General features: G+C 47.6%; 1 protein-coding gene across 11 annotated transcripts in view; it reads right to left on the reverse strand.

Moving 5' to 3' along the window:
* NIN (ninein) overlaps positions 1-14,172 on the reverse strand; it is a 144,346-nt gene that overhangs the window by 66,005 nt on the left and 64,169 nt on the right. For all 11 annotated transcript variants that reach the window (XR_013839628.1, XM_079979024.1, XM_079979026.1 and 8 more), the window contains exon 5: positions 17-56. Coding sequence is in view for 10 of the 11 variants with exons in the window: in XM_079979024.1 (XP_079835150.1) it covers positions 17-56 (40 nt within the window). In the remaining variant the exon portion in view is untranslated. The remainder of the gene's footprint in view (positions 1-16; positions 57-14,172) is intronic.

The following is a 14,172-nucleotide window of genomic DNA, read 5'->3' on the forward strand; positions in this document are numbered from 1 at the left end:
TGCCTTACTCTCTTACCTTCCGCCTCATACTCTTCGCTGTCTTGGGATCTCCAGTGCTGAGAGAGAGAGAGAGAGAGAGAGAGAGAGAGAGAGAGAGAGAAAAACAGAAATCAGCTTCCTCTTTCAAATGCAGGTATGGACAGTCTGAAGGACAGGGAAACCCCATTGTTAGCCCAGAACAACAAAACCAATCAAGAGTCTGATTTTGGCACCTTAGGGACTAGTAGCTTTATTGCAGAAGATGTTTTAGAAGCCAGACAGGCAGTGCCGGATTTATGTATAAGCTAAACAAGCTATAGCTTTGGGGCCCACTCTCTTGGGGGTCCCCAAAAAATTAAAAGGAAAAAATAACTGGATGTGCATTTCCAAAATATAAGATAAAAAACAAATAAAATAAAACCTACATACAGCAACAGTGTTTTGTGTTGTGTAGGCTCCTATGATGTAAGTCATGGGCCCCGCCTGCTAGCCTGCTCCCTAAAACATCACTGGTTTGCTCATTTCTATATACAGTGGTACCTTGGTTCTCAAACTTAATCCATTCCAGAAGTCTGCTCCAAAACCAAGGTGCGCTTTCCCATAGAAAGTAATGCAAATAAATTACCATATAGCATATATTCAACACAAAAAACAGTGACCATTTGTTGTTGACAAAGGACAGCTGGACATATAAAGGGCCCCATTACCTTCAGTAGGGACGCAGGTGGCGCTGTGGGTTAAACCACAGAGCCTAGGACTTGCCGATCAGAATGTCGGCGGTTCAAATCCCCACGACGGGATGAGCTTCTATTGCTCTGTCCCTGCTCTTGCCAACCTAGCAGTTTGAAAGCATGTCAAAGTGCAAGTAGATAAATAGGTACCACTCCGGCGGGAAGGCAAACGGCGTTTCCGTGCGCTGCTCTGGTTCGCCAGAAGCAGCTTGGTCATGCTGGCCACATGACCCGGAAGCTGTCTGCGGACAAATGCCGGTTCCCTCGGCCAATAAAGCGAGATGAGCGCTGCAACCCCAGAGCCGGTCATGACTGGACCTAATACTCAGGGGTCCCTTTACCTTTACCTATTACCTTCAGTAGCTTAGGGCTGCATCAAACCTAAATCTGGCCCTGCAGACAGGTAATATGTGCTTAGGTGACTGACTCCATGTATTTGACAGCTCCAGACCACAAAAAAATTCCACCCCAGTGCTGGGAGCGACTACCCTTTTTTGTGGTCCGGGCAGGGGAAGGATTATGCCGCCTTCTTCTTTGGCGATCCCTCGTAGCCGAGTAAGATTGTCTTCCATAAACACAGTTTTAGCGATGAGTCTGTAAGTGACTGAGGAGGCCAATTCTGGATCCACACATCCTTCCACAGTGGGGACATTGGTTTCTGGACAGGAGTTGATCACGGTGTGGATTTGCCAAGCATGCCTTCCTCTTAGCACATTTCTCCCTTGCGTCCTGAGTTCGAGTGTCTTCAAAGCCCATGACACCTTTGGTAAAGGCTGTTCTCCAACTGGAGCGCTTGCAGGCCAGTGTTTCCCAGTTGTCGGTGTTTATACTACGTTTTTAAAAGATTTGCCTTGAGAGAGTCTTTGAACCTCTTTTGTTGACCACCAGCATTACGCTTTCCATTTTTAAGTTCGGAATAGAGTCGTTGCTTTCGAAGACGATCATCGGGCATCCACACATGACCAGTCCAACGAAGTCCACCCCCCAACCACTATTCTCCAGTGTCAATTGCCCCCCTCCACTCTTGAGGCCATTTATAGCAATGAAGAGGGGGTTCCCGAGGGATCCCCAGTTCCTTGTTACACAAAAGCAGCAGAATAACCAGCTTCCCATCTCTGCCATCCCGTATGATGGAAAAGAACAAATGTACCAGTCTACCTTGCAGGGGGAGTTGAAACATTTACTGAAATCACAGAGTTCCAAGTGCTTGAGACAAGCCTTCCCTCCCCACATGATCACACACTGTTTGCAGCAACTTGGAGCCTCTTCTCAGCTGTGACAGCAGGGGGTTGGACTAGATGACCCTCGGGGTCCCTTTGCAGCTCTATGATTCTATGATTCTTCTAGGGGGATGAGGAGGAGGAGGAACCCCTTGCCAATATCTAGGAAGCCAGAATCGGTGTCATTCCAAGGACACACCAGCTTGCGTCTCTCTCCTCCGGCTAAACATCTGTCTTTCCACGCAGAACACTTTTAGCTACTGTAGGAATCAGGCAGCGGCGGCTCCTCCCCTCTCTCCAAGCACCAGGCAACGATAATGGCTGGTTTATTTTTAAAACGTGCATCAAAGCAGTTCATACGCGTTTTTGAAATGATACAACATCCCCTTTCCTCCACTGGGAGAACCACCCCCTCAGCCGCTCACGGAACAATTCACTCCTTATTTATACAAAGCTGCAAACCCCCCCCCCCGAAACAATCACACACACATACAACCCAGGCTCAAGCTTCTGAAAGGGCAGAATTGGCCGTTAACGTTCTGCCGTTTAAAAGATGCTCATTTTTTTAAAAAATTGCATTCATGTGACTGATGCATTTGGAAGAAGAGCCACAGAGCACCCGGTAAAAGCTCTGGCGTCACGAAAATAATAATGCTTCTCATTCAGATTACGGCTAAAAATGCCATTAATCTACTGGAGTAGCCATGGAAACTGGATTAGGTCACTCTACTTTTCAGAACTCCTGTTGCATGCTTGGGCTCCATAATCTGACAGATTAGGAAGGGGGATGAGGGAGACTCCAAACTCAAGCAGGAAAGTACACAGGTCTTGGGCTGAGATCCACCTCCATCATTCAGCCCAGACATGGAGGTCCAGCTCCGAGTGCCTTCTGGCGCTTCCTTCACTGCGAGAAGCCAAGTTACAGGGAACCAGGCAGAGGGCCTTCTTGGTGGTGGCGCCCGCCCTGTGCAACACCCTCCCATCAGATATCAAGGCAATAAACAACTATCTTACTTTTAAAAGACATCTGAAGGTAGCCTTGTTTAGGCAAGTTTTTAATGTTTAAGCTATATATATATATATATATATATATATATTTGAAGGAAGCCGCCCAGAGTGGCTGGGGAAACCCAGCCAGATGGGCGGGGTATAAATAATAAAATTTATTATTATTATTAATTATTATTATTATTATTATTATTAGATTCTAAGAGCAGTATTGTCTGTGCTGATTGGCAGCACATTTCAGACAGCACATTCCCAGTCCAACCACCAGGGATGCCTGAAACACGCAAAACTCCATAATTGATTATAGCACAGCCCACAAACTCCCCAATGGGAACCCGTCAGGCATAATTTCCTCCCAAAATGCTGGCTCTCCAGGCTCCAACTCCCACCTGCATCGAGGGAGGGTGTGCACCTGACTGAGGTCCAGTCCTGATTTCATCTCAGGGAAAATCCCAGAGGGCAGGTCATAGGGAATAGGTTTTCACAATGATTTCCCAGTGACTTTGAGGTTTGCCTCGAGGGGCTGATTTTGGAAACGCTTAAACATGCACCAAGATTACAGTTCGTGAAGCAGTATATTTTTAACCATGTTCTTCCAGAACTTTTAAATTAATTTATTCCTGGCATGGAACCTGGGCCCTGACACAGAGCAAACCTACCAAATTCCACTGCTTTCAAATCGGGGGGTGTGTGTGTGTGTGTGTGTGTATTTCCAGGAGATAGCTCAGCCTCCCCTCATCTGTCCAGGAAGTAAAATGTAAACACAACATGTGACAGCCTGACGCCTGAATGCACAGAGGGTTTTGCAAAAAAACCAAACACGCTCTCTCCAAGGTCACAGATTTGAGTGCAGAAACTGTGGGCTGATTTGGACAACCGAGTTCACAAAGAATCCTAATAATAATTTTTTTAACCAGCCTAAAGATTTGTTAAACGTTGTGTCGATCAGCCTGCTCTACTTTAGAGGCAGCGGAATTAAGGAATTAGGGAGAAGTGGTTTCTCGTTTCCCTCAAATGACCTGTGATGATAAAAAAAGAGAAGGCTAGAAATGCAGAAAGGAAGAATGCAGGCAACTCTTTCTGGCACCAGACAAAAAGGAAAGAGGGACATTTGTTTTGCATTTCACGAACAAGGTGAAACTGGGAGTAAAAATGATCACACACAGAGAGAAGCTTGCGTATGGCCTTGTCCACTGTGGTTCAGAACAAACAAATCCTTTAATATGGGGTTGCCCAGCGTGGTATCTGGGACCCCATAGCATCCTTCAGTAAACATGGATACATTTTTCTCCTTGGAAAAGGCTCAAATTAATTCTGCTGGCTCCATCTTTCACAAGATTGCTTTAAAAAGGGGGATGTACATGTATATAGGGACATGGGTGGCGCTGTGGGTTAAACCACTGAGCCTAGGACTTGCCGATCAGAAGGTCGGCGGTTCGAATCCCCGCGACAGGGTGAGCTTCCGTTGCTCGGTCCCTGCTCCTGCGAACCTAGCAGTTCGAAAGCATATCAAAGTGGAATGTAGATAAATAGGTACCGCTCTGGCAGGAAGGTAAACAGCGTTTCCGTGCGCTGCTCTGGTTCGCCATAAGCGACTTAGTCATGCTGGCCACATGACCTGGAAGCTGTACACCGGCTCCCTCGGCCAATAAAGCGAGATGAGCATCGCAACCCCAGAGTCGGCCACGACTGGACCTAACGGTCAGGGTCCCTTTACCTTTACCTTACATGTATATACTTTTTCTGGTGGGAGGAGAATTCACTGGGGAAGGAGCATGGGAGTAGCCGGGGGGGGGCAGCTGCCCCTCAAATCCTCAAGAAGTATTGAAAAGCGTTAAAAATACTCAATTAACTGAGGTTCTGCTGCCCTAGCTGAAGCCTGCCCCCTGTAATGTCCTCTTTGGGGGGAGGGGAAATCTCCCAATTTAAAAAATCCTGGCTGTGCTCATGAAAGAAGCGAAAGAAGCTGCCAGATGTGGAGTCGCATCCATAGCACTCACTCAAAAATCCAGAGGTTTCCACAAGCCCAAAAGGGACTGGCGGCCTCTGGATTAAACCATCCATTTATCCAGCCTAGACAGAACACAGCAGCAGCATGTTTGCAAAGAGCTGCAGAATATGTGCACTGCCTGGGCGGCACAGCTGGGCCCCTGAGCTGTGACACCAGGTTCAAATTCTGCCTGCGATGGCAACTTGCATGCATAGAGAGATGGCAGGCAATGGTTGCATCTACCCACATGGGAACAGTCGAAGGGTATGGGCTGGAAGTCACACAGGTGCGCACAATGCGCCAAAATATGTGGGTGTGTCAAGAGCCAGTGTGCTGTAGTGGTTAAGAGCGGTAGACTCGTAATCTGGTGAACCGGGTTCGCTTCCCCGCTCCTCCACATGCAGCTGCTGGGTGACCTTAGGCCAGTCACACTTCTCTGAAGTCTTTCAGCCTCACTCACCTCACAGAGTGTTTGTTGTGGGGGTGGAAGGGAAATGAGAATGTTAGCCGCTTTGAGACTCCTTAAAGGGAGTGAAAGGCGGGATATCAAATCCAAACTCCTCTTCTTCTCAAGAGAGCAGATGATTCAGCTGGTTTTCTCCTACAGCAGTTGCTTCTAAGGTGCTGCTCTGAAATATATGTGTATCTACATGGCTGGGTATGGTTTATATGGATTTTCAATAGTAGCAATGTATAACAAGGAACTTAGGAAGCTGCCGTACACAGAGTCAGACCACGGAGTCCATCTAGCTCAGGACTGTCTACACTGTGAATGATGTGAATTGAAGCAGGGACGTTTTGCATGGAAAATAGATGCTGTGCCTCTCAGCAAACCAATTAAAATGGTTTCACAAGCAACAATTTCTGAAAGTGTGTGCATATAAATGTATGATCACAGTGTGTGCATATATACAGTGGTACCTCTGGATGCGAACAGGATCTGTTCTGAAGCCCTGTTCGCTTCCTGAAGCGAACGCAACCCGCCTCTGCGTGTGCGCGGGTTGCGATTCGCTGTGTCTGCACATGCGTGCAACATCATTTTGAGCATCTGCGCATGCGCGAGCGGCGAAACCCAGAAGTACCACGTTCCGTTACTTCCGGGTCTCCGCAGAGTGCAACCGGAAAAGGCTCAACCTGAAGCTACTTTAACCCGAGGTATGACTGTATATGTCTCATTTTTATTACAAATGCTATAGTATCTTTCCAAATAAACCCTGTGGGGTGTAGCCCAGTTTCTTAGAATTCCCTCCCTAGATAAGATTCTTTGTCCTCTAACCTTAGGAGGATGCAACTGTTGAAGGTTTAGGGAAAGGGAACACAGCGGAGACTAATAATAATAATAATAATAATAATAATAATAATAATAATACACCTTACAAACAGCCACAAAAGTTTTAAGGAGAATTGGAGGGGGGGGGGGAAACCAGGGGAGAAATACAAAAAAAAATGTGAGGCCTTTTTGCACGTTTCTCCGTCCCCTACCACAAAAAGGCCATTCTCAAAAAACCCCGCAAAAACATTCCGAAAATCCGGAACTTGCAGGAAGATTCTGTGAGCACCTGCCAACTTTGGTTTAATTCTGACGGCCAATTGCCGGGAGCAGAGCTGGCTGTCAAAGCTTTCCCAGTGGCAATCCAGTTGCTTCTGCAAGCATCCCCTCTTAGCCCGCTCAGATTAAGGGCCCCCCATTGTATCCAGACACCAACCTCCTCGGCTGGCTTAGCTCCACACAAACACACACACACACACACACACACACACACACACACACACACACACTTCCTCATTACCATAGCCCAAGCTCAAGACAAGAGCCCATTGTGAAGAGGAGGCAAATGAGGCGAGAGGTCAAGCCACCCCCAAAATGGCGCCCCAGAAGGCAAGCCGTCGGCCAAGAGACAAAAGGGGGCGCTTCCAGGGGCTCCGTTGTCACTCCAGGTATCCTGGCCCAGATGGCCATTGTTCTGCAGCTGGATGAAGGTCACGCGCATTACTAGCTCAGCCGCCCTGGATTCCAGGAGCGCATTATTCTGATAGACGCCCAGCCCAGCCCTCGCTGCCTGGAAGAACAGATGGCCCCCAAGTTGCACAATGACCAGGCTCAAGACCCGTGGAAGCATCTGCATTCTCGCCCAGAGAAATCTCCTCGCCCTCCCGGCTCCCACCCAGCCATCTGCTGCCGGAAGACGGACCTTTTCTTCTCTCCAGGAATATATATTGTCAATTAAAAGAGGCCGGGGTGGGGCTGGGGAGCTTGCCCCCAGAGGGCTTTGTCTCACAGCACAAACACACATTTTTTTTGGGGGGGTGGAGGCCCTGCGATAAATCAAGAGCCCGGTTATGGGTTCGAGTGGCAGGCCCAAAGGCACGTGCGCTGGGCTGTTCCTCTTGCTGAACTGTGCAAATTTGCTTTGGTTTGTTTCTTTTTTCATGGCAGTGCTTAGATGCTGCTTGCATGCAATAAAACCTCTAAGTGGCTTACAAAGAAACCTGCCGACGTTAAAATGACCGGTAAGAGAAAGCTGAAAGCAAGTATGTAAAAACATTGCAAAAAGCTGAAATCAGGAGTGAGCAAAAGTGAGTGGAAGACATGCCAGAATTCTGTAAGTGTGGAAGGCTTGCAATAACAGCAAGTTTCAAGCAGACAGGAAAAAGGGTATAGTTATGTCAGTAGGTAAGGAGCTCCAAAATCTGGGTGTTGCCACACTAAAATATTGATTTCTTACAACATTCTTTCACTGCAACAGAACCAGTGCCATACTTTGGGGGTTTCGTATCCTGTTTTTTATGGCTTTATATTGATTTATGATCTTTGTTAGGTTTCATATATTCTATGTTGCACACCACTTTAGCTTTTAAAAAAATATATAAGTTTATTTAACTTAGTAATTAACATTAAATAATAACAATACGGTGGTACCCTGGTTTACAAACTTAATCCATCCCAGAAGTCCGTTCTTAAACCAAGGCGTGCTTTCCCATAGCAGCGGGGGACTCAATTTACAAATGGAACACACTCAACATGTTCTGCTTCCAAGGCAAAGTTCACAAACCAAAACACTTCCTTCCGGGTTTGCAGCATTCTTAATCTAAGCTGTTCTTAAATCAAGGTGGAGATAGGAAGTCATTACTTGAAACAATGTAACTATTTAATTTGTAACAGAAACGCCATTTACCTTCCTGCTGGAGTGGTACGTATTTATCTACTTGCACTGGTGTGCTTTCGAACTGCTAGGTGGGCAGGAGTAGGGACCGAACAACGGGGGCTCACCCCGTCGCGGGGATTTGAACCGCCAACCTTCTGATCGGCAAGCCCTAGGCTCTGTGGTATAGACCACAGCGCCACCCACGTCCCAGCATGGAGACCCCCCAAAACAGGGGAAATATTGGGATGTTCCCAATGTGAGTATACCCAATGGTTAAATCATTCCTAGGGCACCCAACTACTGTAGTAAAACGCTGAGAAAGAAACTGAACAATACTACAATGGATGGGCAAGTGGAGAGTTTCCAACTGAAAGGAAAACCTGCCTCCTTAATTAATCCATTCCCCAAGGCATTTTGGGCTTGTCTACTTGGAAACACCCTATGAATGAAGTCATTTTTCATAGCTGGTGAATATCCAAAAGAGCATCGCATTCGCGAAGGATTCGCAAGGAGTCATTCACAGAAGCTACCAACTGGCCAACATCAATGTTAGACCTCAAGCTTCAACGTCCAATTGCCTCCTCAAAACTGCATACAATTTGCAAGGAATACAACTCTACCTCTCTGCTGAGACTTCCCTTTCTGCTTTGGTCTTCTTACGGAAGAAGGACCCGCAACTGACCAACGCCAAGGTCTTTTTTCTTCTCGGCTATTCCCCACACAACTGCAGTGTTTGGGGGGCCCCAGAATGACGAATGAAATCGTCATTCCCCCCATGGTCTGAGGGTCCCCCACACCTACTGTAGAGGAGTTTCGCAACTTGCACCCTTTCCAGACAGCCTCCCCAGGCCAACTTACTCCAGCTAGGGTAAACCTTAACTCCCATAGTAATGTCAGATCTGCTTTCATGGCAGAGCGGCCCTACCGTTAGACTAAGATTTCTGGTGTCATGAACGAACACTTACTTGTTTCTATTCCATGTTTACTTTCAGGGACAAGGAGATGTTCTTGTGGGATTTCCTGCCTCAGGGGCCAAATTAACCTGGCCAGCCTTGGATCCTAATCCCCAGGATGGAGGAACGAGGGCTGCTATTTCTGATTCTGCTTCAGGCAGCAAAATATGTTGAGCCAGCCCTGGTAGCGCGGCATTATGGGTTTGAAGAATCTATACAGGCAGGGTGGGTGATGTGGTTCTTTCTGCACACCAGTTGGGCAAGGGAGACCTTTGTTTGTGAAGTAGCTACATCGACATTGGCCTGTCCATGATGTCCCTTAATATGGATGTTGCCTAGGACTGCCATAAGTCCAGAATTTCCTGGACATATCTGAGATTCATCCGTCGGAAATAGCATCTGGGCAGAATTTTCAAAAATCAGTAAAAATGTTTGGGAAAACTCAGCCATATGGCAACCCAGTGTTGATTTTTGTGTGAATTTTCTTAAAAAATAGCTCAAAAACGTCAATTATTTTTTTTGAGATTTTGCAAAAAATCCAGTTTTTCACTTTTTGAAACCCTGGTGTTGCCTCACACTAAGTCAGATCATTGGTCCATGTAGCTTACTACTGTCTACACCAACTGGCAGAAGTTTCCCAGGATTTCATGCAGGTATCCCTCCCTGTCCTACCTGAAGATGCTAAGGATGGTCTATATCCTTCTACATGCAGAGCAGCAGCTTCAACACAGAGATACGGCCCTTTCCTGCTCAATGAAATCTCTCCCCAAGGACCTGCCCACCCAAATTCTGGAGACAGCACCTACCTGCATATTGCTAAATAGATTATTAGAACCCCATGGAATGCTCTCCCATCAGATGACAAGGAGATAAATAACTATACAACTTTTAGAAGACATTGGAAGGCAACCCTGTATAGGAATGTTCTAAATGTTCTGTGTTTTGTTATGCTTTTATATTTGTTGGAAGCTGCCTAGAGTGGCTGGGGAAACCTATTCAGATGGGCAGGGTACAAATAATAATAATAATAATAATAATAATAATAATAATAATAAGCAGTTCACAACAAACTCTCTCCTCCAAAGGGTGCTTATCTTTGTCAATCCTCCATCACTCACAGAAGGGGGATCAGCACATTTTCAGCTGCTTTGTCTAAAAACTGCCAAATGAAATTTGGGGAGAAAGAAACAGAGGGACCTTTCGACGACGTATTGATGAGATCTCATTAGGCACTTATTAAATCCTCGCCGGGCGAAAGGGGGAATTGCTTGGCACCAGCCTGCTGGGGTTATGGAAGGAACAGGGCCGCCAACCAATTCCCTTAATTGACTGGCCTTGTTAATTGACTAACCTTTTACACCCATTTTTACAACTAATAGAGAGGAATAAAATTCAGAGCGCAAGGCTCCCGGCCTGAGCATCCCTCTGGGAGGCGTCTCACCATTAATTCCAAGGTCAGCGCAGTCCACAGGGCCTGCCGGGGAGATGGATTAGTCTCTCTGTGTTGGGAAGAAAATCCATTATCGAGGGCACAGCTGTAAGAACCAGCTTGTTCACCCAGTTTCACAAGGGCTTGTTCAGAGACCCCGCTGGTTGGTAAAGGCCGCTTACACAAGATCAGCTTCGGAGGGGAAGGAATATGCCAAACTGGAGGGGCGCAGAGGGGGAGTCAGTGGGCTGCGCCCGATGGAGTGCTAAATAACTCGTGCCATCAATGCCAGGATTCACACTTGCGCAGTAGAACTTCCTCCCCTTCTCCTCTCCCCACGCGACTCTGAAATCTGTTCTGTGGGTTCCCCAAATCTTCCAGGTCAGATTTGAGGAGGGTGTGCATGCAGGGGGAGATTTGCACTGGGCAAGAACAAATCTTCATGGAAGCAGAAAGGGTGCGATGGAGACCCCCCAGTGTGGAAAGACTCAAAGACCACTTGGTCACAACTCATCTCTCATCTGAAGGCCCAAAGACTAGCTGAGATATGGGGGTCTCACAACCCAACCGTGTTCAGGACTGGATTTTGGTGAGTTGAGATTGATAGATGATAGATAATAGTGTTAGAGGGGGATTTTCCTCTGGTGGCAGATGACAGAAGACTGACACCATGAGACCGGTGTAAAACCAAATTAAATAAGGACTTTATTTCAAAACAACACACAACAAAGCTTGTGGGTGTTTTTCCTGCAGGCAGAGTTCAAACTGCAGCTTTTCTCCTTTTGTAGTCATGGCCAGCTGTACCCAATCAGCTCAGGTGTTACAGAAAACTGTTCTTAAAGGTACAAACATGTTTCTGTGCAGAATGTCTCCCAATAGATAGATAGATGGGGGGAGAGAGAGGGAGGGAGGGAGAGAAGCCACTACCTAAATCAGGCATGTCCAAAGTCCGTTTCGGGGTCCTAATCCGGCCCGCCGGTTGGTTTGATCCAGCCCCTGTGGCAGTTTATTTCCTGGGGTAAAATCCTTAAAAAAGCTGAACAACTTCAATCCTAAAAAAAGGTCAACACACATGTTGACTTCATCAAATCTGGCCCTCTTTGAAAAAAAATTGGACACCCCTGACCTAAATCTAAACTATACCACTTAGAGATGGTTGCAATTAAGTGGTATAGGAATTTAAGTCCATAAAAGAGAGGGAAAATGCCTTGGAAGCATCCATGATGCTAACAGCCCTGTATTTTCAGCTGCACCCGTTTTAAAAGGGATTGTGTTGTTTCTTCAACACCCTTTGTGCAGAGGCATTCACAGTCCAATGAAATTAGCCCAATGAAATGAAAGTCATAAAGAGGTGTCAACTCAAGGTCAGGCAATCCTCAAGGCTTGCTCACACCTGCAAGCAAATCCCCTGGAGCCTGCAACATCAAGTAGTTACATGCATGTGCAAATGCGATTCCGCTCACATGTTCATCAGCAAGGCACATGGCTTGTGGGACACCTGTCCTCTGCCCCACTTTCCAGCAAAGCTATCCAGGCCAGTGATCTCACACCACATTTATTTCCAGCGATTGCTCTCGTGCACCAGCGCTTATCAGGTCATCCTGAGGGAGCTGGAAGAAATCTCCCCCTCATCCAAATGACACCTTACCAGGCACCAAGGCCAGTCCCATCCACAACTCAATTACCAGCTTTTACTGATTCAGAAGCTGGGACTCTCAGCCCCAGCCAACATGGTCTAAATGTGTCAATCTGTTCGGAACACCCTCCAGCCCCCAGGCGCAATCACACCCCCTTTCTTGTCCTAGCATCTCAGTAAACAACTTTATCCAAGAGAAATCTCTTTTTGCCAACTTTACTCACATAGTGGGGGGAGATTTTTTGGCAGGGGTTCAGGTTCGGGTTAGATCTGTGGAGGGGGTGGCTGCAGCTCACACGTGGCATCCACCACAGTTCCTCTGGTTTGCAAAGGTTCCCCCTGGCCCCAAAGATGGACAGCTATGATGAAGAGATACCTGCTGAATGCTCCAGAGACTGGAGAATGTATTTCTACTTTCTCAGATCCTCAAGCCGTTTCTGCTCTTCCCACAGTAGCTCTGCTGCTCAGCTCAGAATGCGCATGGCAGGAAGCATGTTGCTGTGGCAAAGAGCCAAAGGGAAATGCTGACCTTATATCCCTTCCAGCTCTTGCCACCAGGTGCTGTGAGTTACCAATCAGCCTCACCTGTGTGGCTTCACCTTGCCTCTTCTGAACAAACTTAAGAAGGCCCCACTCCTGCAAAGTCCTGTTGGTCACAGGGCATGGCTCCTGCAGGCACTCCTGGCAACAGGAGGCTGGACTTGGTGGGCCATTGGCGTGGTCCAGCAGGCCTTTCTTGTGTTCCTGCCACTTGTGATGACAGCTGGCATTTCACTTGGGCGTTAGGAAGAAAAACTGACTGTAACATGATGGGGTAGACCCAGCTTTGTTGCAAACAACAACAACAACAGCAGACCTTTCTGTGTTGACCTTGAAAGCCCTAAATGGCCTCGGCCCAGTATTCCTGAAGGAGCATCCCCAACCCCATCATTCTGCCCGGATGCTGAGGTCCAGTGCTGAGGGCCTTCTGGCAGTTCCCTCACTGCGAGAAGCAAAGCTAGAGGGAACCAGACAGAGGGCCTTCTTGGTAGTGGCACCCGCCCTGTGGAACGCCCTTCCAGCAGATGTCAAAGCAATAAACAACTACCTGACATTCAGAAGACATCTTTAGGCAGCCCTGTTCAGGGAAGTTTTTAACGTGTGATATTTTACTGTATTTTTGGTTTCTATGGAAGCCGCCCAGAGTGGCTGGGGAAACCCAGCCAGATGGGCGGGGTACAAATAATAAATTATTATTATTTCTGCCCTTTGTTAAAAAGGGACCTCTGCAGACAAGATTCAAAACGGTTGAGCAACACAAGTTGTGTTGTGGGAGACTGGAAGATGGCAACAAGGTGAAGGACTTGGGACCACACACCGGTGGGAAAGGGAATGAGGTATCAGCATGTAAGAAGGAACACACACAGAAATGACTGTGCTGTGGAAAGCAAAATCAGCAACCGAGAGCACAGGGTATCTCCTGGCAGTGAGGAGATATTGTAACAATTCTGGGGAACGCAGCATTCTGCTCACATGCCAGGGCTGAAGGTGCCCCCTTTGCCCTAGAGATGCCTCCCGCTGTGGAGTCACTAACCAAGGTTGTCACTCATCAAGAGAGGGCGCAGCGGGCACATGGGACGGTGTCGCGAGTCCAGAGTCCAGCAGCAAGCAGGACACAGAGTCAGAGGCTGCAGTCACTGGCCAAGAATCAGGCTGAGGCTCTTGGAGATCAGGAGATCACAGAGCCTGAAGCGGACAGACAGGAGTCCACAGAACCATCTCCCACACTGCCAGGGTGAGAACCAGGACTCTCGTGGGCACCTTCCTCCGATCTTGGGGAAGCAGATGCCTCCCAAAGCATCTCACTGGTGTAGCAGCGTAAGAAGTACAGGGGTGGGAGGCCTTGGAGCCAAGGATCGCGGAGCCTGACAGACAGACAGGAGGTGGGACAAGCAGAGGCCTTTGTTGGAGCAACTTGCTCAGTCGGAGCTCTCCATGGTTCTGAAATTTCTGAGCCTACCTTACAGGACCAACACCGGGGCAAATGGGGGGGGGGGAGAGGACTGACTGAAATATGACAGCACTTTTGCAAGGTCAGTTC

This window comes from Podarcis cretensis (assembly GCF_951804945.1).
Source record: "Podarcis cretensis genome assembly, chromosome: 1".
NCBI classification, from domain to species: domain Eukaryota; kingdom Metazoa; phylum Chordata; class Lepidosauria; order Squamata; family Lacertidae; genus Podarcis; species Podarcis cretensis.